At 34.3% G+C, this 27,525-nt stretch overlaps 1 protein-coding gene across 2 annotated transcripts in view; it reads right to left on the reverse strand.

Moving 5' to 3' along the window:
- CCSER1 (coiled-coil serine rich protein 1) overlaps positions 1-27,525 on the reverse strand; it is a 690,264-nt gene that overhangs the window by 249,975 nt on the left and 412,764 nt on the right. For both annotated transcript variants that reach the window (XM_061993283.1, XM_061993284.1), the window contains exon 9: positions 7,338-7,415. In XM_061993283.1, coding sequence (XP_061849267.1) covers positions 7,338-7,415 — 78 coding nt within the window. The remainder of the gene's footprint in view (positions 1-7,337; positions 7,416-27,525) is intronic.

Raw genomic sequence — 27,525 nt, forward strand, 5'->3', positions numbered from 1 at the left:
AGTGAATGCACTTTACTAAATTCTCATTTCATACTTTTGAACAAAATTTGGAAGATTTCAGTGCTGCTATTAATACTCCTAAACCTTACAAATAGGACATTGCTAGTATTCAGCATAATGCATAAACACAGTCAGCAAAGTATAATCTAGTGGGACAAGGATGACTTTTTCATTTAAATCATAGAATCATATAAAAACTATTGAAAAGTCTTGTTTGTCAGTCTCCTACTTCTTTCTATCCCTAGTATAACAGGTCAAAATGAAAGTAGTAAAAATACATTAATTTTAGGGACAACTGCTCATTTAATTAATACTTAGGGATGTTATGAACTCTGGTAGCATCTTTATGATAAAAATAATGAAACTATAACATGCTGAAAATATACTACTGCAATAATATTTTGGTAAGTCATACTTACTTATAAGTACTGTGTAGAAATTAAAGTAAAAATTAGAAATGAGATAAAATGTCTAGATGAATGTGCTTAAGTGAAAAAGTAAACTTCTGGAGAACTCCAAGGAGAAGACAGTGACAGAGCTAAAGCAGAAAAAGTGGGAAAAGCACTATCTTCAAATAGAAAGAATTTGTAGGATGAATAAGTAATAATAACTAAGCACCTTCCTCTCCTTCTTCTCCTTCTCTCTCCCACCTTAAGACTTCTAAGCAAAAATTTGTGACAGTAAGTCTAGTAGATATTTCTAAGTAGTTCATATTTTATTGCACTTTAAAAGCAGGATATTGACGGCATAAGTGCAGATACAAAGAAAGAATAAGTTTATAACACAAAAATGCAGAATAAGTAAAATGATAGAAAACTTACGTAAGAAAAACATTGCAGTGTTATTGCAGAGTATGTTATAGGAAAACAATATTTTTAAAGATACAGAGACTGCAGTGTTGTATTAAGTTCTGGTATTTGAGGAAACTCGGCTATTCTATCATCAAGTCCCATATTACTACAAATATTTAAACAGTACACAGTTTGTTTATTTATATAAGCAGCCAGAAGTCAACTTCCATTCTACAAATCAAAACTGAAGATTATTCATACTAAGTGAGCACCACTAGAGAATGTAAATTTTACTGTTCTATATTCCAAGAGATAAAATGCGTAACAATCTGTCAATGATCAGTCACAGAAATAAAGTGATTAGTGGAAGTTTGTTTTTTCCATAGATCAAGTCTCACTTTCTGTCTCAGAACCCAGTTACCTTTGAAGTTCCTTTAAGTGAAAATTTGTATTGCTTTTCATACAGCACCACAGACACCAAATCCTCAGTACAAGCAAGCATCTTCTGACAAGTTCAGCACTGGTAACTTGAACTGCTTATCTCTGTAGTGAGCGGTACTAGGTTTAACAATTCATTAATGTTCATGACAATTCATGATGTTCTTGGCTAAATGGAATTCAAAGAGTAAGTGCCCAGGGGTTTGAAGGTGAGGCAATATGTTTGGTAAAGGTTGATGGATGGTAATCATTAAAACTAAAAACGTTTTGGCATAGGATTTCACTATTGATGGATGAATTTGATGGATGAATGGATAAATGATAACAGAATTTGAAAAAGCACGACATCCCAAAACACAAATACAATTTAAAATGTTATTTTGAAATTGTACACACACAAAAAAAAAGGAAACTGGACACGAGAAAATGATTGCTAGAGGAAGTTGTGGGGAAGGAATTAGCATACCAAGAATAACTTTGATATCTAGATATGAAGAGGTACACAGAAGTACAGGCAAAGCAAAGACTGAAATGGTTAATAGCTGATTTGGATTCTAAATTAACTTTTTTAAAAAAGCATTAGAGTGGTATATTATACAAAAGATTGTATTATTTCATTGTACACATTAGAAAACGAACTTAGAGATAAAATAAGTAATATATACAGAAAAAGAATATAGTAGCAACATACAATAGGAGGCTGCCCAAGAGACTAATCAGCATAGAATGGAGATGGAGGGTAACAAATAAAGCATTCACTTTTACATCTCCCACTCCCTCCTGAAGAAAGATAGGCTCTGCAGAAAGTAATGCTCAGGCTTTGAGAAGGAAATGGAGGCATGCTGTCCAAGGTAATGTATAGTACGATAAAAAACAAATACCCTGAAAAATATATTAGTATGCACACTTATTGATTTTAATAGTGCATGATAGAAAAGGTGTTAAGAATCAGTGCCTGTTTGTGTATCACCCAGCACTGTTGTAAATGCAACACTGGTGGACCACCAACTATAGAGGTTTTGTCTGGCCCAGGTTCTGGTAGCGTACAGGGGTGGCCTCTTTAAAGAAAGTGCTGCTACAAGCTTCCCCTGTAGCTAATAGGGCCAAAGGCGGGCAATTCTAATATGGACCCGCAGCTGACCAAGACCTGGCTCATTAGTGACTGAGGTAACACCTCTGTGAATAATGTATTTGAGAAGGGGAAGAAGTTGCTGTGCATTTGCTAAACATCAGCAGCAACAGAAGGGAATGAGAATGTGAGAACATCTCTGCAGACACCAAGATCAGTGGAGAAGGAAGGGGGGAGAAGAATGCTTAGGCCCCTGAGAAGAAGCAGCAGTAAAGTCCATCTGTAATAAACTGATTATAACCCCCATCCCCTATCTCCTGCACCACTGACAGGGAAGGAAGGAGAGTCCTGTGAAAGGAGGAGTGCGGGGAGGTGTTTTAAGATTTGGTTTTACTTCTCATTTTCCCTCTTCTGTTGTAATTGTTCATTAATAAATCAAACCATTGCTGAGTGATCTCCCTGTCTTTATCTTGACTCACAAAACTCTCATTATATTTCTCTCTTCCCTGTCCAGTTTAGAAGGGGGAGTGATAGAATGACCTGGTGGGCACCTGGTACCCACAAGGAAAGGGGATTTTTGTTTGTAGCTATTAAAATCAAACACAGTAAGCAGATTGGGAGTAATACTGCATAAATTTGCTTGAGACTGTAGAAGCATAATACAAAAGGCAAGGATGACTAAACTGGAAAGGATTCACATTAAATGGTGAATGATGGACCAGTCCAAAACCTGTTTACATCAGCTTTACTCTCAATATGAAAGACAAGGAACCAATAGATGTTCTGAGATGTGAAACCTACATCAGCATGAGGCAAATACAGAAAAGATGCTACAAAAACCATGAGGAACTTCTATCGTGTAGAACAAAATAAAATACAAATTGTTTTAATCCAAAGATTGATAAAAAGTGATGTCAAGTCATTTGGTGACAGAAATAGAGAACTGTACTGTGATTGTTTAATTCAGTTTTAAGATAAAATGTTAACGAAAACTTATTATCAATGGCACATGCTGCAGACTGTTTCTGCAGTACCTTCATGATACTTTAGATTACATTTATAACTAGCATCCATTTCTAGAGTTGTATTGCTTAGCATGACCTTGTAATCATTCACAATGCTAGCTTGGCTGTATCTATTCATCTTCTGATCTGTTTTAGTAATGACACGGAAGAAATTTCCTTGATCTCTCAATAAAATAAAGCTTTGCAAAAAAAAAAAAAAAAGAAAAAGAAAAAGAAAAAAGGAAAGAAGGTGAAGGAAGTTAAACTGGCACTGATTATTTAAGACATATTAATCGTTAATCATTTATTATTTAGCAGGCTGCCATAGCAATCTGTTGTGCACATGGCTCTTCCTGCAAGACTCTTAACATGTTTTAGATGATTCTCAGTACACATATTGGAAAACTGAATAAATTTAGGACTACCACAAGGTAGAGATTCCTTGACATTCTGCAGCAGAAAGCAACTAGTCTTCTAAGAAACCTGGATTACTTTGTAACGTCTTAACTTGAACATACACAGTAATTGGCTTGATATTTTACTTTCAATTTAGTCAAATAGCAAAATGGTCATGTTAATCACTTAAGGAAACTGTAGCATTTCTCAACACGGAAGACCTTTCTCCAACTTATCAAAACTTACTTTAAATTTTATGTTTTCATTCCATAGTTAAGTTTTGAATTAGATTGTTTTAATACAGAAAAAGGATTAAGCAAGATGCTTTTCTGTTCAAACAGTTCTTTATGAGAAACATTATCTTCACCGCTACAGACTTCAGCTTCCACTTGTTTGCTAATGTAGTACCCTAAAGTGATTTCTATTGAAAAATCTCAGCATGCTGCATGGGAGAAAACAGAAGTCTATCAGAAGTATTATCCAGCAATTTACAGGTATTGCAGGAGATTGCATGATCCAAACTTTGCTGATCATCCTGATAGCCAGAATCTGACTACAATTATGTTATGTCCACCAACATAAAATATATTAACTTGAATTTTTGTAATCTCTCAAATACTTAACAAAAACGCTCAGTCAATACTGTTTAAACTTTTTTAGAGGAGCTCCAGAGAGACAAGAACATTCCTTTCTTTGAAACATTGCATTTCTTCTTTCACTCATTACTTTCTAAATATAGACTAGCCTCTAGGCTTTTTTCATTACTGTACACCCTATGGATGAAAAGATTCATTCCTCGCCTAAGTCAAAGTCAGAACTTCCATTTGCTTTTAATGACACATCTAAATGAACTCCAAGGCTAAAGAACAGTCTCTCAACTACTGGAGACAGTGTCCAGAAGTCAAAGAAAATAGAGCATTGCTTTCTTTTGGGGGTAACCTGTCTCAGTGGGTTTTTTTTGCACTGCAAAATAGGCAGTCAAGTCTATATAGTGAAAAAGAAAATGAAATAATATAAACCAAAGTATTCACAGAAGCACTAACTTAAGGATTTACGAAATTCTACATCTGAAGTGTGTATCAACATCTGTACAACATGGATGAAATAATGCTACAAAAATTCCTGGCAAGAGTTTTACTCAACTATTGTTAGCCTCTAAAATTGCATTTTTTTTTTTTTAATTACAGCAGCAAATTTGTAGTGATAATGGAATGATCTTAAATTTTTCCTTAAGAGTTCAACTAGACATCTTAAGTATTTAATGTATGCTATTGCAAGAATGTACGACTAACACAGTCTCTGATCTGTTGTGTGTTTTTCTATTTAAACTAATTTCACAGTACAAAGTTCTTGTGGTTATACACACTTATGCACACCTGGAATAAAAGGATGTACAAATACTACTTGCCAAGGTTCCAACTTGCTCTTTAAAATCTCTTATAATTGCAAAGAATACAAATGTAATTGCCACTTTTTTTCAACTAAAATAAACAGTTGAACTTATCATTACTTATAATGGTTGTCTTTTCAAGAAAATCTGCACAATCTAATAATAAGTGACCATAAGTTTTTAATGCTATTACAAAAAGCGTTAACACTTTATTTGCACATTCTTCTTCACTGAACTCCCTTAATGGTGATCTTAATAAACATGTCTTATTCCTGTAGATTAGTTCAGCTTTCTCTGTGATAAATTCCTTTTAATGCAATTTTCATAACTACTCTGTACAAAGCAAGTACAAGTGGATGTGTGGTTCCATACAAAAACATTTCCTATTTCCTTTTGTTCTTGCATAACACCACTCTATAAGAAAGGATGTGATTGTAACCACGACATGCTGAAACTATCTTGAAAATAGGTTGAAAAAATGTGTTCCACTATTGTTAAAGAAAAGGATTTAAAAAAAAAAAAATTGTATTTTGATACTCAAATCCCAGTAAGAAAAATGTATCTGTTTAGGGAAAAGGAAACGTTATTGCACAATCGGCAATCATGTACTTTGCTGATAGAAGATCTCCTCTGATTCCCCCAGACTCCAAGGGAACACAGGCTAGAAAAAGCCTTTCCCCAAATTCATTAACAGCCTGAATTTTTGCAGTGCAAATACCACATATTTGATTTGGGAGAAAATAAACAAATGCATAAACCACATATGCTTAAAAAAAACCCAAACAAACTACAAACCAAAAACCATACAAACAAATAAAAAAAAAAATCCAACCCAAAATGTCCCAAACCAAGCCTACAAAATGCTTATTCTCATTTTTAGTGGAAGACTTCTGTTTAATGTCTATGATGTAATGAAATGGCTGTTAAGGATAACTAATCCCAGAAGAAAGGGACATAGCATTGTAACATACAAAAATGTCTTCTGGGTTTTTCAGCAGTATGGGATTTTCACCATTTATACATACACTTCACAGTATATTTCAGTAAATTAAAACAGATATTACTTCACAGACACAGTAGAAGATAAGTGTTCATGTTTGGCAACCCACAAACAAGAAATTAGTGCAGATAGATAAGTATATTGAATGAAGTACTGACTTATTTGCCCTAAATACTCCAAAGCAAAAATTCCCCAGAACCCACAAGTGTTGAGTAATACATATAAAGGTATTAATTACAACTACAGTTTTTTCCAAGGTATTTATTTTTTTAGGAAAAAAAATATGGTACTCCTGGCTTGAACCAGCTTAAAGGAGAGTGTGAAAAAAACACCAGAGTAATTTGCTTCAAGAACTTTTCAAATTAAAATGTGAAATTTTTATGTTTCTATTTTCAGAAGATTATCTGAAGACTCAAAAGACAAAAGTTTAATGTTTCATGATATAAAATAAACTGAAAAGAAGGTTTCAAAACCTATTTTAATTCCAGTGTTTTTTAAAATTTGAACCAACATGTTGATATACACCATTGCAGAAACACAGCCTTATTTTACAGAACAGTCTTTGCTAAGAAGCACTGTCAGATTTTGCTGAAATCATAGAACAGAATTGTGCTAACTATTCCATATTGTGGCATTCTTCATCAAGGATTACTCAAGAAAACACATCCAAACAAGTGTCCCACAGACAAAATACTTTCACTTTTAAAAAAATGTGAGAAAAAAAATATACAGTTGAAGAATTTTTCTTTACGACATCCTTGCACAAGGATACACACTGTGAATTCATCCTCTAGCAGAAATTCAGACAGATGCTCTTCAGGTAACAGAATGTTAACATCCCTTGGCAAAATTATTTTTATTCCATTGTCTTCCAAAATTCAAACATGGTTTGAACAGCATAAGGTGATTATAAACATTATAACCTCATTCAATTGCAATAAGTGTGTAAATAAATACTGAAAAAAAATTACAATCCACTAATACATATCCTTCACATCCACTTGTGCTAATTCTCAGTTCTCTGTAAAGTATAAAATTAATAGGGCATTGCTATGTTGGCAGGTAGTTGTAACTATCTTGACAAGTTTCAAAAGGTGTTTTTTAATCTTTTAAGAGCAAAAGATGAACAGTGTTCCAGTATCCCACTAAAGCAATGTATGGACACAACAGCAGTAGATGCAAACAAGCTAACAAAAGTCTGAACACCCACAAAGATGAGAAAAAAATACTGTTCGATACAGTTACTTACATCATGGCCTACGAGTTCTGTCTGCGTGGATTTATCTGCTTGGGAAGCAAGAGTCTTTTGAAAGCACTGAGCCTTTTCCTGTAAAACAAAATAACATATCACAGGTGAGCCATGTTTTTCCTCACTGGGCTTTGCAGTTACATATTCCCAGATAAGCTCAAAATTCATGCATGAACAGCTATTCAAAAATATATTTATTATGGCACTATTTTCACTGGGAGATTGATTTCTTTACTATTATTTTCTTTTATAAACTTATCTTTCTCTTAAACAGAGAGTAGACTCAAAAAGTCTGAATACGCTGTAAAGTTGGGCCCACAAGAAGGACATCACTTAAGTGTAATGCAAAGCAATGTTCTTCCATAGCAGATACAGGTATAAAGCATCAAGCATCAAGCAGCAACTCTTGCAAACACTGGTGCCATTCCAATAGCAAAGAAATCATTTTTTAAAGAAATGTGAAAACTCCACCGCAGACCACAATGCTAAGACAAATTCTCCCTTGCCTGATGCAAACATATTAGCAAGGCCTAAACAATTCTTGAGTATTGTACTGATCTCCACTCTTCACCTCCTTGTCCTTCTGTACTTGAAGCATTTTTGGAAGAATTACATGGAAACTCTGTGACAGGCTTGAACAAGAAATCTGTCCCCTTTGTCAAAATTATGCTTCACAAAAACCCTCGCACTTTTTGATATTTCATTTGAAACTTATCAATCATTAAGTAGAAATGTTGGTCCTTATTGTCGTGGTTTAAGCCCAGCTGGCAACGACCAAACCAAGCAGTCACTCACTCATCCCCACCCCAGCAGGATAGCCAGGGAAATCGGGAGCAAAAAGTAAGTGGAATGAGGCAAGGACAATTTAATAGAACAGCACAAGTAGGAAACAAACAGCTGTTAACAAGTGCAAAGTAACACATAAAGTGAGTGATGTCCTGTGTAACTGCTGTGACCCTGACGCTCAGTCTCAACAGAGCAGCCTCAGTTCCCTGGCAGCTACCCCGTGTATGGTGAATATGACATCAACATGGCATGGAATAGCCTGGCCATGGCCTTCCCAGCATCTGGTGAAAATCCCAGCCAAACCCAGGACACTCTTCAAGCTCTCACATATACTACATTACTTTCCACAGGAAAGTAGGTGATTAAATTGTAAATACACAGGATAAGCCAGGAAATGGCCCACACGAGGAGCAAGTTCCATGAGTAGTGAGCACAAAGTCAGTTTTATTTTTCAGCTATATCCATATAAAATACTTATCTTTGATTCAAATTCCTCAAGACATACAAAAGTATATTTAATGTTACTGACAGGTATGAATTACAGTAAAACGGAATTTGTGTAAACTGAATTTAAAATTAATTGAAGCTTAAGTTAAATTAATAAGATTTTTTATTGAAATAAAGATACAGAAATGTTGTTTTCATCTGTTTTCTGAATTGTTTTCCTTTGTAAGTATCTCTTCTACATATTTCAAAAATCTAATATTATTAATTTCAAGGCAAGACACATAAGTGAATTTTGACAAAACACAATAAACAGCAGGAAGAAGATAACACCTAAATGACCCTATCTCCAGTATTTCAATTCTTCAAATAAGAGGGAAGTGTAGTGAAGCAGAATTCACTGGTATGAGACAACTTCACTGGTATGAGAACTTGCCGCCCACGTTTGCTGATGCAACTACTGAGTTTAAACTGAATTCATAGCACAGGCAATCTAATTCCTGACAGAAAAGGTTCATCTTCAGGTTTGAATTTACTAGTCTGCTGCCCACAGCGTTTTCATTTGTTTAGAAAACAGACATCATATACATCTACTATCTTATTTAGAGAATAACATTTTACTGCTCAGAATTTTCTAGTTACAAACATAGACATTCACAGTGACCACATGCTCAAGTAGCACAATGACTATATCAAAACCAGTATTAAAATGATAAAATTTAACATTTGCATACTTTCTCTGTGGATTCACAAATACATATTTTCAAGTTATTGGAGGGAAAAAAACTCATAAGTAATCAAAACCTTCATTAAGTCAAATGATTAAATGAGAAAGCTAAGAAGGTTGGAATACTCAAATACATTTTTCTATGAGTTGCTTACCTAACTCTAGATATGCAGTGAGATCCATTTCTAACACATTCAAACACTGATTCCACATTATCATCTTTACCAGAAACAGAAATTAGACACCCACGTTGACACGTAGTACCTTCTTTTTACTCTACAAAAACTGTATTGATGCAAAGCAACCTTCATAATACCAAGTAATTATTTTCAAAATTATTAAATATAATAAGAATGAAGAGTACTTTATCTCATTTCCAATGATGCAGCAAAAGGCTACAAAAAGTTTAAAAACACATGCGGTAATGCAGGCAACTTACAATTTGTGACAACACAGCATCCTACTGAAAGAAGCTACTTACAGAGAACAGTCATTCAACTTTATCTCAGTTATGTTTCCCTCACTCGCACTCCTCTCTTTCTAGAATTCTTGTTGCTAAAGTAGCTGTTCCAAAAGACATATGTTTGTTTATGAAATAATTGTAGGAATATTAGCAGTCTTAGCTTATGAAATAATTGTAGGAATATTAGCAGTCTTAGATAACAAAAAAAACCTATAAAATGTTATTTCCAATTTAAAAGCAGTTATTAAAATGATAAGTTGATATTTGGCATAAGTTGATAAGTTGGCATTTCATACTGTATTGACTGTATCAATAGAATTTATAATGAAGCAATATGTTAAAAAAATTGTTAGACTGTAATGTGAATTTTAGATCTATGAAGTAGAGCATTCTGCACTACACTAAAAAGAATATAAATAGAAAATTTGACTACATAACAAACTAATGTAAATATTTGTCAACATTTGCTAGATATTTTCAACAATGTCTGCTTCTGGCCATAGATTTACTGTTCCTATCCAGGTACAGCAAATTTCAGACACAGATCCCATTTCCCAGCTACAATCAAAAACCCTCTGCAAGGAGGTCACATTCTCCCATGAGCAAAGATTGCTTGTAGGAGATTTGTATGTTTGCGCAAATATCTTCTTTTTAAAATCTTGCTAATAGTCACTTTAAAAGAATTAATATCCAGGTATTGATTAATGTTGCTTTTGGAAATGTGTTTCCTAGTATGCTGTTTAATTTTTCTAAGTACACATAGTTACTTTGATCTTTGACACTGGAACAGTGTCAAACCCAGCAGCACTGCTATGAATGCAACAGCCTATGACACTAAGCAAGAAGGGAAAAAAAAGGCAATACTTTTTGTTTACTAGGTATTAAGCTAAGTAATACAAATGGTAAAGAACAGGTGCCCAGGTAGTGGGAAAACTTTTGGAACTAAAACCTGTCCCTTTTTCTCAATTCTGTTGAATCAGTGGGATGTATATTCCCACAATAGCCTTCAATTGCTATCCCATCATTACTCCTAGAAAGACTACTATAAAGTAACATTTTAAAACTTTTTTTTTTCCCCCAAGTATTTAAACTTCCTTGATTCCTTTCTACCATTTTAAAACAATCTTCTTTCAGAGGCTTCCTAGGGAAACTGAATAATTAGTAAATTTTTTCATATGTAACCCAGTCTTCATACCACTAACTGCATATGCTGCAGCTTATCCCCTTCTCCCTAACTACTAAAAAGCTTCCAAAAGCTTTTCGTAAGTCTGTATTGAAATGTCAGGATTTTGAGAAAGCCAGAACATAGTATAAGGTGCTTCCTTAATCGTCCTATTTTTCTTTGAGATATTTCAAAGAATCACAGAAGGTTAAGTTGTTCCATCCTCCTGCTTATGCCCTTTTACTGTATATATCTGAGAGGAGTTGGCTTCACCTTCTGTATAAGACACCGGGTAGTAAACAAGACTGAAAATACATACTTCCTCATCCTTCTTCTTTTCAAGACAAACAAAACATTTGTCTTTGCCTCTCTAAAGATCAAGAATTAAAACGTGTTTTTTAGATTTTTAGTGTCAGACAAAGTACTTATAGGTTACTTTACAAGACAGAGCACAAATGAACATCTTTTCTTAACATTCTCTGTGTTGTTATTCCCACATATTAAAATAAACAGCATAAAGAGTACACTTGCAAGGTGACAGGGATTAGAGCATGAAAAATTATCATTCCTTGGGTTCATCCTAATTAACAAAAAGGCAAGAAGAGCTGTTGGAGATTTTAAAGTTGGGTAACTCATAGGAACATTGCCAGCAACGTTCATTGCAATCCATTCCTCTCACTTGCATATGTTTAATGGCCAAAAGAGGGAGAGAAAAACTATGTGGAAGGACATTTTCTTAATCTATTGTAGTTACTGAAAATACTAACTGAAGTGTTTCAACAGCCTTAGTGAAAACCATTAGACAACGATCAATGAAGCTATTATGTTACATGGGAATAACTTCACATGTAATTTATATATCAAACTACCTCTAGTACAGCAGTGTTATCATTTATATATTTATTATTTTATTACTATGTTTGCCAAAATAGAAAAATAACAATCATCAACTAGTCACATGATGTAAAATCGTCACTGATAAAACAAGTAAGTGACATAGAAGATAAAATCGGAAATTAAAAACAGGCTTAGTCTTCACCATTGGAAGATAGCTACTAGACAAAAAAGTAGAGTCAATTACTACCAGGCTATCTATATTTAGAGAGTCAATATAGACTAATACATCTTGAAACATTTGACTGGCTTTTTACAACGTTTCTTCTCTGAACAGAAAAGTGTTAAAACAATTTTCATAGTTTTGATTATGAAAAAGTCAAAGTTATTTTTTGCAACCATTCACTTACCCAATTACCTATCCACACAGCAAACACTTCTGGTGCTTTGTTTAATTGCAAATTCCAAACAGAAAAGGCTTGAAAATTACTCTGAATGATCATACTAAATCAAATGGCAAAATGTACCATTCCAGCTGTTTTGGAGGAATCAGAAGTCTGTAGATAGTACAGCTGTATTTTTTATCACTAAGGAATCTGTTTTGCTTAATTGATAACACATCAAAGACTGCATTTTTTCTGAACAACTGTTTCACTTTTATTCTGATATAATTAAAAAAAAATCACACACATTTTTGCCTTCAAATTTCTTCATACTTAAAAGATTCAGCCTCTAGTCTCTACAGATTATTGTTTGAATTTATGAAGAGAAATTAGTTTTATTTGGGTTTTCTCTCAGCATATATCCAAAATGGCTTACAATTGTCAGCATCTGCTCTGCAGTCAGATTTACAGCTTCTACATGATTGTTTCCCTTGTTTCAGGCATTTACCTCACAATAAATAACAACTTCTGTTTGACACAAAATGGGGAAAAAAGCTCTTCTTCAAAAGACTTATAAAAATGCAAAGACTTTTAATTCTGATGTGCTTTGGGATTAAACTTAATCAACAGCAACAGTTAGGCAGTAAGAGCAAAGGGATGAAAAGTAGCTCAAAAAACTGCTCTCCAGCACCTATTTTACCTAATTTACAGGATACAATAAGCTACGGAATTGACCGTATGACAGCTATTTCCATAGAAATTGAGTCCCTGTTGGTTTGAGACTCAGTAGGGGAAGAAAACATAACATATACAGCATAACTCTAGTGATCAGCTGTGGTACAGCTGAAACACATCACACTAGAAAATGCTTTGTGAAGCCCAACAAAAAGCCCAGCTGTCTCTTGAGCACCGGATAAGAAAGCAGTTACAGCATGGTTCAAAACTCAACAGATAAAGCTCTAAGGTCCTAAAAAGCCACAATAAATTTCAAGGCATTACTCTGGAGTCACAGTGGTGAATTAATGTGATCATCCCCAAGCAGACTAGCCTATGGCTCAGGAGAAAAACAAGGAAGACAAGGGAGAACGTGATGGGAATGTATCCAAGTATGCACAGAGATTTTAATGAGGTTTATGTTTCTGTTAAATGACTGTAAACAGAAAAGACTAAAAGAATATGGAATTTCAGTGAACATTTCACAGTTTTCACATAGCACCCCTATAGAAAGCATAATAATTTTTCAGCTATTACATTATAATTTTTTGTAAAACACAAAGTCCTAGGCATATTATAAGTATGGTATCAGGAATGAAAAATAATGTCCCTTTTGCTTTGGTTTCTATCAAAACACAGCCATTCTTGATTCACACCTGGATATTAAGGCATGCCTGTCATCAAGTAGTTTGCAGTACTTCAATAATTAGTTACTGTCAAGTCTGAATAGATTAAAAAAAAAAAATCCCAATGTCTAAAAGTATAATTATTTCATAATAGCTCTTTGAAGATGAACAATATTTAGAACGACTTCAAATCTTAAGAGAATTATAAGCCCCACCATACTCATGCCAGCTAACCTTTCACACAGTAATTCAAAAGTTTACTAGAATCTAACCAGAGACAGTTGTCACTTTTTTTTTTTTTTGAGCTTTTAAATCCTTATAATCCTAAGCATTTTCTTTAACTTTCCATCCCCAAGCTGTGCAAGAGGAAAAAAAAAAAAAGTCATCTTCTTTGCTGAGTGCTGTACGACCTTACCATTAAAAACAAGATTCCAGAGTAGAGACTATGTAATCAGAAACAGAAAATGTCCAAAAAACCAGTCTCCAAGTCCACTGAGTTAATGAGTGTCAGAGACAGGAAAGGAGCGTTAAAAATTGTATTTTCTGACTGGACCATTCTGTATCCTAAACATTACCATTACCACTTTTGTATGTATTGCAAAGTTAAACCATGCAATGTTTACAGGGACATGAGACTGCCACAGAATTTTCTTTCTTGTATCAAGAAAAAAGTACCCATTGCCATCTAAACAATGATTGCTCAAGGTGTTTGTATCTTCCTTCCACATTTGATGTCCACAGATTTAAAAACAATGAAAAAAGCCCCCACTGTTAAAAGCCAGAAGAAAGCATCATGACTATACAGACTTTGCATTTGTAACATAAAAAGTGAAGTAAACAGCTCGTTTTGGTCTTAAGAACAAATTAAGTTTTTCAATTCAATTCTTCAGTTATCCAAAGTCAATTAATTCTGTGCAGTTCCACCCCTATAAAACTGAATCTACACATTTCACCTTTGTTTTCTTCTCAGTCCACTAATCCATGGACATTTCAATATTCTTCAAATCTCCTCCTCCTGTCAGCTGTCCCCATAGAATCATAGAATGATAGGGGTTGGAAGGGACCTTTAGAGATCATCTAGTCCAATCCTCAATTTCAGGATAGGTTTTGCAAACATACCTGTGCTTTTATTTTTCAAAAGCATCTTTGGAAAATTCTTAAAGATACAGTATTAAACAATGGCAGACAGCAGATTATGCTATATTAAGAAGACAATGAAGCATTTCTTGGACTGGGAATTTATAAAAAAAATATGTGTTTTAATTATTTCCTGTTTTACGTTGCATCAACAGAAAGTAAAATACTCCATTTCTAGATGGTATTAAAAATTATAATTTATATTTGAAAGCAGTACTTGGTTATTGCGTATTACTATCATTCACTCATTTAGGAAAACCATATAGCAAGAAGTAATTTTCTCACTGATTATGTTCACACAATAAATCAATAGTACTTCAAAGCATAAGTTTATGTACATATATCATGAAAAGTATACAGGAACTTTTTCTTGTCATTACATCTCTAAAATAAGAAAGTTGCAAACCACACATTCATATACAACCCAAACATGGCCATGTATGCTTTGAATAATAAAATACAAGAAAAAAATAATATGTTCAAACTTTATGAATAATATGGCCATAACAAGTGATGTCAGTCTTAATACTCCCCACAATAACAGACCCCAAAACCTCAGAAAGTTATTGAAAAGGAAGAAAAAAATGATAGCAAAGCAGTCACAAAAAACTCTAAAAGGCTGACACACTAAGCATAGTCATTCATGCTGAAATTACCTCTACAAGTAGGTTTGAACTTCTAATAAGCATTGTTATTAATTTTAATTTGTGTTAATTGCTCCATCCAGATGTCCAAGAAGATATCTCAAGTCTCATAGTAGCTCATCTAATAAAGAATTATCTCTCTCAATCCACACATCCTTAGATTATCAGTGCTACACCACTGCTAAGATCACCTAGGCAAATACAATCCTGTCCCAAAACGTAAGACATCCAATTGACAAGCCTAGGGAGACAATATTAGTCTAGCTTGATAATTCAGAAGAAAAATAGTCACCAGGTGATTTATTTTTCAAGGTAATGCAGGAAGCCACCTTCAGAGTTATGGAGTGCTGCATAGATCCACAGTCCAAGACTTATGTCCAATGCACAGATGTAGTGTTCCTCATGCTGTTAAATCAACACATTTCATTCACTTTAGATATGAATTTGTGGGATCAGCTTTCTCCTCAGATTTCACAACAGTGAACAATACTCAGTACAATTATGTGTGACATAACTGCAAAGCAGGACTATAGATTCAGGTTCAAAGATTCAACTTCCACACATTCAAATAAAAATTCAAATTTCAGCACTTTTTTTCTAAGTGGATGCCACAGATATGGCACTAAAATTCTCTTAAATTACACTTCATTTACTTAAATGAGCAGTATTAAATAGCCCCACTTAAGATATGAAACTGCTTACTGTTCTTTTTCGTAGCAATTGTTAACTCTTCTACTGTAAAATATTTGATCATCAGGAATAACCAGGTGTTACTTCATTTAAGTTGTGCTTTTCCTAAGTTTATTAGCTGAATATGGAGAATGAGACATGTAAAATCTCTAATTAAATTGCTTATTAGCCAAGCAAACCAGTGTTCAGTTTTATTAGAAACACTTGCAATTCAGAAAATTACTTTCCTAAACCTTAAAGAGGATATAAACATCTTTAATTTCTAGTATTTGTCTCGTGGGAGTAGCACACTAACTTTCTCATAGTGTTGTGAGAATTAACTCTTCAAAGAATCATAATTATGACAAAACAGATTAGATAAGATTTTTCTGCACTTCTACTTTCATTAAAATATACTGTCACATTACCTCCATCTTAGTATGTTCATGACTCAGACAGCAAAGTTGTGTTGACAATCCAAAAACAAACATAAAAATGAACACAGATCTATAAAGTTTGGTAAATGAGAAAAGCTCACAGTTCAGTTTATAACTTTGGGGGTTTTCTCCTTTTATCCCTTTTTAGAACAACCAAATGTATCATTGTCATTGTATACACTACTTTAAATGCTGCCAGGTTCTGCATGGATTTCAGTCTGTTCCAAAACATCTGCTTTGGAAGGTTTTGGGGTTTGGGGTTTTTTCCCCCATTAACTTCTGTGGTTTTTCATTGAAAGAAAAACTCTCTGCTTAAACAAATGCAATACAAAATAACAAAAGTATTGAAAACTTGTAGCAATAACTAACAGATGATTCTGCAACACATTTAATACCGTTTTACTTGGGAAAGCTACTTTATTAACTTCCGAAAGTATTAAAGGCATTCAACTTTTTGTTATATTTTTCTTCCCAACCACATGAAATGCTAACATTACATTCTTTGTCCTTTAGGCCTCTCAGTGGAGATATTTAAGTGCATTGCCTGTCAAATGTTTCTGTTGGTTTGCTGTTTCCTTTCCCTCTGTGCACACAAGGACATTCATGGGATTTGATTAATATCAGCACTAGCCACTTTACACATAGATTTAACAGCACGTGCATTAGGCAGGGTGCAGGGGTCATTAACTCAGCACATTCCAAATTGCAATTGGTGTTTATTGAAGGCTTCTGGCATTAATTAAACCTCACATAGCTAAGTGTTTACAATAATTTTAGGGATTGCTGTCCTGTGGAATGAGATTAACAATTGTGGCTTCAGAAGTTTACAGTACCAACACAAAGGGTAATTTTCAAGTTGTCCCAGCAACAACTGCATGGGGCAGATTTTGATCATTTCTTGGTCAAATTAATACAGGAAAAAATAACCATATTAATCAAACAATTGCTACCACCATGGACATCAACAAAAATGTGTACCAATCTTTGTGATAAATATCCTGCAGTTTTATTCACTGATATCAACATGTATGATCCCTGCATGACTGTGAATATATATTGCAATACCAAAAACCACACACAGCTGTCATTCTTTGAGTTGCCCCTGTGTGATATCAGTTATTTAATAAATTATTTGTACATTTTGGCTACTATTTTGAATAGAAGCATTAGCTTTGGTTTAGCATTGCCAGAACTGGACACCTGTGTGGCTTTCTTCTGTCCTGAACTCATATGCAGCCCATTAAGTGTGTATATTCATATGAACACACTGGAAGTGATTGCACTGCCTGCCCATCTATTTCTCAGTAATGTTTTTATTTATTACAATCCTCCATACTAACTAGTGCAAGAAATAGAGTTAGAAAATGCAAAGGATTTAAGCTGACAAGGGGATTCAGCATGAGCTTCAAGCTCAAAGTCAGGCAAGATGGGGAGCTTGTAGAGATGGGTGCAGCACCTTCAGGTCATCCCAGTCCCACTGCATGGTGCCATCAGTCCAGGTCACACTTAGGAGCCCAGAAGGATATATGTATATGAAAGTGGGGTATGGAGAATTACAGGGAAACAGAATTTCAATAAAAGCCTGAGACACACAAGAAACAGCATTTAGCAGTATCGCTCTTGAAAAAGCTTCAGTTGCTACACCAGGCTCTTGGATGCACCACAGAGACTTTTTCCTAGGCAAATATTTACTTAGGGAAGGACCAAAAGGTATGTCTACCCTTTGTGAACTTGCTCTCAGGGGAAGCCACAGCATGGGTTTCACCAGTAATTGACACTGTAAAGTTTTTAAAGTAGATACTTTTTACAGTAAATTTAAATTCATCACTGATGCCCTCCACTCTTACCCACTCAATTTAAATTAGATACTGAAAATTAATGCAAACACAATATTTAATTAAATTATACAAAACCAACATGCTTTAATATGCATTATCATGATATTCCAAATAATTTTGCACATCTAACCAAGGCTCATGAGTAATGTTCAGTACTGCTTTGCCAAGGCAGTATAGTTTTCATCAGATAGCAAAATATGCTTTTACTTTTACAATACCAAAGCAATCCAATCCATCTTTCATATTTTTGATAATACTTGACAGATTACAACACAGTGACATTCCAACACAAGATGGTAAGTAAGCATATCAATCTCTTCATTCAAACATTTATTTAATTAATTCAGAAACTTTCCTAATGATGGGAGTTTGACTTCATGAAAGCTGTGTGACTGTTAAAAATTCCATAACAAATCAGTGGGATGCTGGAACTTAGTCAAGCATTTGTAGCACTGATATTCTGATTTCAATTGATGAAAGTAATGAAATATGTAGCAAAATATTTTCATCACTGTATAAAAGTCGTACTTTTCCAAGTACCTGCAAAAGATACTAAAAATTGTTATACTGCATAAGGAAAGTAGCCATTTCATTCTAGATTTTTCTTTTTTTTTGTATGAAGCATATGCACAAATAAGCTGTAGAATAAAGAACCTGAAAAAAGTTTTTTCTTACTGTTTTTAGCATTACAGGATCTTGAGGAATGAGTATTTTTAAAAGATCTCTACTTTTTCTCCCCTTTAAAATACCATTTCTCACCATTTATGGAAATGGTGACTAGACCTCTATTTCCCACTGTCATTTATCGTAAGTAAAACATGTTGCTATGGTTCTCAGATTACTGATATAATGGAACTAAAAAGATTACTTATAATCATGACCATAAGCATCTGTCAAATAAAAGTGTTCAAAGAGGGGAAATAACTCAAATTATGATATATTCATAAAAGCATAACAATTAGGTTACACAAGTCTGAAGAGACACTCTGATACTATCTAACAGTTTTTCAGACAAAAGAGGAATAAATACTAATTTTTCCTCAGAAATCAAATAATGAAAAAGAGATGAAAGTGAATCTATGACACTTGAGAGACATTAATAGTCATCTTATTCCATAACAGAAACTTAATGTACCAAATAAACCATCTTTATTGGCTCATAATCAGCCTGTTGGTGCACTACTGTTGATAAAATTGCTTTGCTAAAATTTTTACAAGTGTTATTTAATGCTGCCCTAGTGCTGTCTCAACTCATAATGTGTGCCTACTATCAAAATGGATTTGTTTGTAAACATTGCTTTTAAAAAAGCCAGCATTGAATAGGAAGATATTTCATTTCTCAGCACATTGCATGCTATAGTATCTTGTAAAAGTGCAGAAGAGAGGAGTTGAATCCTGTTTCTTGGTATAACATCCAGGATTCCAAGCGTCAACTCATAAAGACAGCTTTGAAATAAAAGCACTTTCAAACTAGGCATGTTAAAAGACGCTGGATGGCTGAATTAGAAGACAGAGGTATAAAACTATAAACCTTTTAAAAATGGACAAGTGAGCAGCAGAGTTGCTTTGGGGGTTTCCAAATAAACAGGTAAACAAGTGGTTCAGGAGCTCCCTTGAGCTGCAAAGCAACAGACTGGGAAAGCATTGAAGAAAATATCACATGCTTTCAAGTACTAGCTTTTCTGTAAACTGCTGCTTGTTGTCACCATTAGAGGAAAACTACTGAAGGGCTGGATAAACACTTGCATGGACTCAGTGCAGTTCTTATTTTATATTCTAAAGACTAAACCAAATCTATTCTGTTTTAAACACTACAACATCAGCCTCCTGAACACCCAGCTCATGCTGTTTCAATGGCAGAGAATGCTTTTCACCCATTTATTCCTTCTTTCTTAATAAGGAAAAGATGCTTTGTGTAGATCTTTCATCCTCCTTCGGTTAAGCTTGTAGTACTAGAAGCTAAGAAAAAAGTAAAGATGAGCAAAAGCTATCAAATGGCACATCCTGGGGAGAACTTTCTAGTCAACTAATGTAAACTCAAAGAACTGTAATCTCTGTGATCACATTTCAGTAATGTTTGCCATATGATCTAACAACAATATGCATTCTCAAAGTGGGCAGTATAAAAATAGTCTACACAGTGTTATTGACATTGAAAAACAAGTCTTGCCTACATATTTCTATATGCAAATCTAAATCTGACTATTTGAGAACCCAAATCGAGACTTTGAATCAGCAATCTTTAAATACAGAAGGGGAAAAAAACAAATCATACACAAAGACTGATGTGTCAGATAAGGGTATATTTTGCATGGAAGTGATAGGAGGGAAACAGTCTATACTTCATTAACCAAATTAATGGGTAACATACATTGAAAGGTACTAAGTCAATGTTACAGTTCATGGGTGATTTCACCAATGCACAATGGTGTTATGTTAAAGAAAGTCTGTCAAAACTAATACAGTGTAATATCATAATAAAATATCTCACTGGATGGTTTGGTCTTGAGATAGAAATATTTAGGAACTACACATTATCCAGGGAATAAGTACTAGTTAGTGTTTTTAGAATACAACAACAAACAACTGTTTATTTTAACTTACTACTCTTTTCACTCAATTAGGAGCTGTATGGCAGCACTTAACCAATTTTCAAAATTACAAACTGAATCGAAGTTACAAAACATGCTAAAGAAATGAGCATTTTATTAATGTAGAGGTGAGAAGGAAGTCTACACGAATCTCCAATGTGTATTCAAAAGCTAGCAGCAAAGACAATTTAGAATTTACTTGTGAGACCTTGTTAGGGTAACCACCTGTGTCTCTACACCATACTGCTGTTATTTGCTTTGCATCTTTGTTTTCTACACAAACTTCCTGCAAAGTCCACTGTGAAGAAAATATCTGTGGATTTAGGAACCAACATAACACAAATAGCACCTACAATCATTGAGTATAAGCTGTGCATAAAGCTCAGTCCCTATATTTGTTTATTGATAATTTAAATATATCAAATGAGTTAAAAATCTCATTTTTCTCTGCTCATTAAATAGGTTTTGCAGAACTTAAATCTGACTAAAGCCTCCTCCTCACCCTTATACAATGTTTCTTATACATTTTGTTGAAACTGAACCTGATACAACAGACCAACAATTTAAAACACCACTGAACTCTCAGTCAAGGTGTATACAGACAAACTGATTTAGATTGTTGAGATTGTTGCATATTTAATAATCACAGACTGTCAGTTGTTATGCATTGACAGCATATTATTCCATTCATTGTAACAAAAAAGCCTCATTCATCTGAATTCAAGGATATATTTACAATAGGTCATCACATGTCTATTTCCAAATTGCATAGAACATGAAGAATAAAACCAGAAAATACAACAGAATTACTTAAACTTAATTTCAAGTATCTTATCTTTTACAGAAAGACAGTTGAGTTTTTCATGAGTTCCACGAATTCCTCAAGGAGGTCATCTTAAACTTTCAGGTCATCCTAGCTATATGTTCAAGAAATATTGTAGTCAAAATTGACTTGTTATTCACAAGCACCACCATGTCAGAAGAGTGGCAAGCTTCTTGAAAAGCGATGTTGTGTTCAACATTTTCAGGAAGAGATATTCAGTTTATTCTATATATGCTGACTTTTCAAGCATCTTAGAGAGATGGAATTTGCTTTTCTATCAGAATTTGCACACAGTGAAAATGAAGAAAGAAAGTGACATTTCTGAAGTGCCAAAACTGCACCCAACCTGTGAAAGGCAGCTTCAGTCTCTGATTCAACCACGGGGACTATGGTAGACACTAAAAACAGATGAATATTCCTCATTTAAGTTCTTCTGAGCACATTTAATTTCTACCTTAGTCTTAGCTTTTATTCCTGAGGCATTACAGAGATCTTCCATGGCATCTGATCCTATGTACCCAGCTCAGCTCCATTCACCTGTGAAGTTTCACCTGCTGCTAAGACTACAAGGTCCTATTAGTTGTCCATTTTGTATATTTATCAGTCCTGATGGTGGTCACTACATAGACTCATAACTAGAAGGAAACTGCACCATGCAGAGACCTAGTGAAAGTATGTACAAATATCAGGCAACATGAAGAGATCATTAGTTTGTCAGAGGATATATAAAAAATGGGGTCTTAAGAAGACTACATCAAAATGGCCACCTTTAGCCCAAAAGCTCAGGTTGTACCGCTGAAGCTTTGCTTGCTTAAGATGGTGTAGTACATATAATCCTTACCTCGTTATAGATAGTGACCCAATAGTGTAGTCTATTCCAGAAACTTTCACAGGGAAAAGGCAAAAAAACTCCAACAAAGAAAACTCCCAAAAAACAATCCCAAACCACAAAAAGCCAAATAAAATTGCCCTACAACTTCTTTATGATCATGTTAGGAAAAGGACTCAAATGCTACAAAGTTGAACAAAATTCTCAATGTTATTCAGCTAAATTTGTTTCATCTTGTCTCTCTTCATATGCATTAGATTTGAGATGATCACCTCTTGCATTCCTTCCTTTCCGCTCACATATTCTCCTAGAAGATCTATTTCTTCCATTTTACTTGCCTCTGGTCCTTTCTTACCCTACCACTCAATGACTAAGGAGCTTTGTTCTTTCTCTGCCAGTGAGAGATTTTGCACTTCCCTTTCGGATTTTGGCTTTCAACACGTATGACTCTTCAATCCAAGGTCTCTCCTCATTATAACAACTTCAGCTTCAGAGGCAGTTACAACAATTGTCTGCTAAAGTGACAGGATTAACACTTTCTTCAGAGATCTTACTGAAGAACTAAGTCATGGGCAGGACAAAATTGGAACTCACTTCATTGTAAAAGTTATCTTTGAACTGATACTTTTCAGCCTTACAACATCTTGACACATGAAAGTACAAACACATAGCACCTTCATTATCGTCTTTAACTTTTTTTTTCAACAGCAAAGGAAGCACTCATTTTCTCCATCACAGATAACTTGAAAACTGCATACATTACATCCTAAATGTGCATCTAAACTTTTAAGTAAAGGCCAGTAATCCAGAGGGCAGAGTGATGCCCTTCACTTCCTGCTTCACTTTCTAATCAATGCCTCACATAGGACATTTCTGTTTCTCAATCTGGATGAACTCTAGACAGCTACACTACAGTAGGCACTAAAGCTGCAGTTAGGTCTGTTTCTCTAACTGGGACTCCCTAAAATTATCTAGAACACGGGACTTCAAAGTCACACTAACAGCAGAGCACCATAGCCTCCACCACACTGCATGGCACCAGTCTCAACCCTTCTTTCTTATAGTTTTCTCACCTCCAAAACTCCTGTGCATTCAGCAAAGCAGCCCATGAGCTCAGACTTCATTAGAAAGCTGAGAACACTGGGATGTACGATATGTAAATTTGGAGGATATGGTTAATGCCACTCGAAATTATACATTCTAGCATAATCAAGTTCACAGAAAAGAAAATATGAAACCCCTTCTCATTGACTTGATGTCACCACAGCAGGCACATTTAACACAGTGGGCTGTCAGACACAGGTAAGAATGTTTTTCTGTGAAATGGAGTCTTCTGATGCCTTTCATTGGTGGAAGCCATGCACCATTTCACTTTCCTGCTCTTGATATCATAGAATCGTAAAATGGTAAGGTTGGAAGAGACCTTTAGAGATCTTCTAGTCCAAGTCCCCTGCTGAAGCAGGTTCACTGAGATCAGGTCATATAGGAACATGAGGCGGGTCTTGAAGACCTCCAAGGAAGGAGACTCCACAGCCCCTCTAGGCAGCCTGTTCTACTATTCCATCACTCTCACAGTAAAATAGCTTTTTCTTATATTTAAGTGGAACTTTTTGTGTTCCAGCTTCATCCCATTACCCTTTGTCCTAATTCAAAGAGAAAAATACTCTAAAAATTCCAGTATAAATCTTTCAGCTGTAAAGACACTAGTAGAGAATCCAAATTGCATATGTATTGTAAGATGAACTTAGCTTTTAACAGTTTTGCAAACTTCTCACGTGATGCAAAATTTGTTGCCATTAATTACTTAGTTATTGTCATCCAGCAGGAGATGCACTCTGGACATCTCTGGATGAATTGCCCCTGGACAAGCAGAATGAAATTTTTAGTGTACAAGCAGGAAAAAAGTGCACTGAAGCACTGTGTCTTTACTGCTAGAGGTCAGAATTCTGGAAAATTTCATTCCAGTGGTCCAAAGGAATGTTGAACAATCTTATATGAGTGTTATATCAGTGTTACAAGAGTCTCAGCTATTTAATTTATACCAGGTAGATTATCTCTTTTGCATTGTAAGAAAAGCCCAAAGATTTTAAATTTAATATAACACATGTTTTTAGTAATATATTCTCAGAAGGAAAAAAAAAAGGAAAAGAAAATAAAACAAACAAAAAGCTCCATATCACATTGGCTTTGATGCTAAGTTTCCAGGGAAATCTTTCAATTGGACATGAGAAAGCCAAGGTCAAAAGAGAGAGAGGGAGTGCTGTACAATACTTCTCTCATGCACCCTTTCCTCTTATATTTTCATTCATTTTGTAGTTCAAAAAGTAGTCACCAGAAATTCAATGTTCTATACCAATGATTCTTACCAAATTGCCTTGCAGTACAGGTCACATAGTTCATATACTCCCCTCTGTTATATCTGCTCTTGTGTTTCAATTCACTGCTTTACACAGATGGTTTCTTTATCCATCTCTGAATTTCTGTTCCCTACAGTTACTGAATGCTAGTATCAGGATGCTACTCTGCAAAGAACAATAATTCTGATAGCCCAAATGCAGTGTGTCATTCCAATCTGTCAGTTCAGCATATCCAGCTTACTATTTCATTCTCCATCCAAAAAGAAAGCTTTAAAATCATGTATACCCTTTATACTGCTTTTGCAAATGTGAACCATCATGTCATAAGCACAAATGACAAAATACTTCCTTGCAATGTAAAATTAAGAATATTTGTTGAAAATGTGGAGAAAAACATTGTCTTCCTGCATGCTTGAACAAACATTAATACTTATGCAAGATACAAAAGTAGTTGTCTAGACCTTGTAGGTTAATTTCTCCCTCTATCAGAGGCTAGGGTGACAGGTGGGGAGGAAAGTGGCTCATGTAATTGGAAATGTTATCACTACCAGTAGAAACAAAGTCAGTTTTCACTATGGTACTTCCCATGGGAGTGCTTTACTTTGCAGCCTTCATTTTCCTTCAAGGTTTTATGAATATATTTTGATAATTTAGTCATATAAACAATATTGTGATTTAGGTACTTCCCCTTAATTCTGTTCCATAAAAAGAGCAGGATTGACATTTTTACTTATCAGTGTAATAGCTGTCTTATTAAAAACATGTAGTAGAACCAAGTGATAATAGGATATTCTTGCTTTCCAATGTTTATTTTAGAAACAGCTTTTACAAATCATCTTGAGACAGAACTTTTTGAACAGTACAGCTCTCCTCACGCTGAAGTGATTATATCAAAATAAAATTCACGTCTGGCTGACTGACTTGCTTGATCTTTTAAACAAAAAACAAGTATTTTGAGATCACTTTACCTTAAAGTACCTTACCAAAAAAAAACCTGTTCTCAAGCATATTTCACTATGATCAGCTCAAAAAAATTGATGCTCAACCTCAGAGATAGGATTTTAAAGAATTAGAATTAATTGATTATGAATTACAGTCAACTAAACTACTCTTCCTCATTGTCACTATTTTTCCAAAGCATCCAGAACTGCACCAAAACTTCTAAAGTGCTTTATTTCACAGATGATATACACAATTTTGGGGTGGTGGGGTTGGCTTTTTGTTGTTGTTGCTTTGGGGTTTTGTGGGTTTCTGGTTTTAGGTTTTTTAAGAGAATATTGCTCTAGATTAAGTTATTAAGCCCATCAACAACAAATTTTTCAGATGCTGTAAGCATCCAGTGATTTGCATTAACTTCTGGGAGACTCTCAAATACCAATTGCATTTGAAGACTTTTGCAATTTTCAAAGCAAGAATCAAGAATCCAAATATTAATGAGAGGTGAAAAGAAAATCCCAAAAAAACACAGACAAAATCAACTTAGTCTCCAAAACTTGCCAGTAAGACAATTTTATGCCCTTAAACCAAAAGAAAGGAGACCAGGGAGTTCAGTACTTTACTTCCTATAGCATCAGATTAAAATAACATTTACATATTCACAGCAGAACATACTGTCAGCAACAGAATTAAGCTTTCAAAAGCCACTGAGCAACAATTGTTGCTGTCAACTTGTCGAGTAAAATTAAATTAAAGGAAATCCTGAAGCATTAGCACAGAAATAGAAGTATTTAAAAAATAAACATAAACACAAGAAATTAAGTTGCAGGAAACAAAGACTATTTTAAAAAAAATATTATGAAAACCATATCCTAGAGACTGGAGAACAGGTGCTTTATGAAAAAAACCCTGTTGCAATGAACATAACTGTTTGGCTTTATTTATGTAAATATTTAGCAGATATTTATTACAGGCATGTAACTTGTTTTACAGACTGGATTCAATCAATTCTTTAAGTTAATGAATGTACCTTTTATTTCTTATTAACATGGTAACTTTCAATTAATTTTTCTATGATTAAAATCATAGAAACAGAATGAAATTTTTTTATGCAGTATTGTCTTAGGTCATTAATTCATGTTATTGCAACAAGCCTTGAATCTACAAAGGTTGAAGACAATTAAGGCTGATGTACTATAAATACTGAATTTGCACTACATTTTATCTTGAAAACCACAGGGTGAATCCACATGTTACTAACTGAAATCACTATGTCATCACTGGATTTTTCAGAAAAAAAACCCTTATTCTTCATTTGACACAGGTGATGAAGTAATTTAAAGACTATATTCCTAATATCACATCAATATTAAAGCAAAAGGATAAGGTTGCAAGCACTTGAAATTTCAGAAATAGAGGCCTTACGTTACAGTCAGAGAGATTTGGTATCTCAATAATTATTTCTATTTATGCATTTTTACACAGCATTAACTGTCTAATCACATGATTTAATGTTTTCTTAAGTTCCAGGTAAGACAACATATCTGGGGGAAAAGAAAAATCCTACTTGGTTTCACAAAAGCAAAGAAATGAGCAAGCATAGAAAGTACCAATGAAAAAAGCTGTCTCAATGTTATTGAAAAAAAAAAAGCTTTAAAATTGATTGAAATAAATATCTTGAAATTCAGGGAACCACAGAATTTTATAATAAAGGAGATACAGTCATTGTTTATTAACTGAGTACATAAAGGTTTTCTAGCAAGAACATTAGCTGCTAACTGCAGAAAA

Source organism: Colius striatus, chromosome 3 (genome assembly GCF_028858725.1).
Source record: "Colius striatus isolate bColStr4 chromosome 3, bColStr4.1.hap1, whole genome shotgun sequence".
NCBI classification, from domain to species: Eukaryota; Metazoa; Chordata; class Aves; order Coliiformes; family Coliidae; genus Colius; species Colius striatus.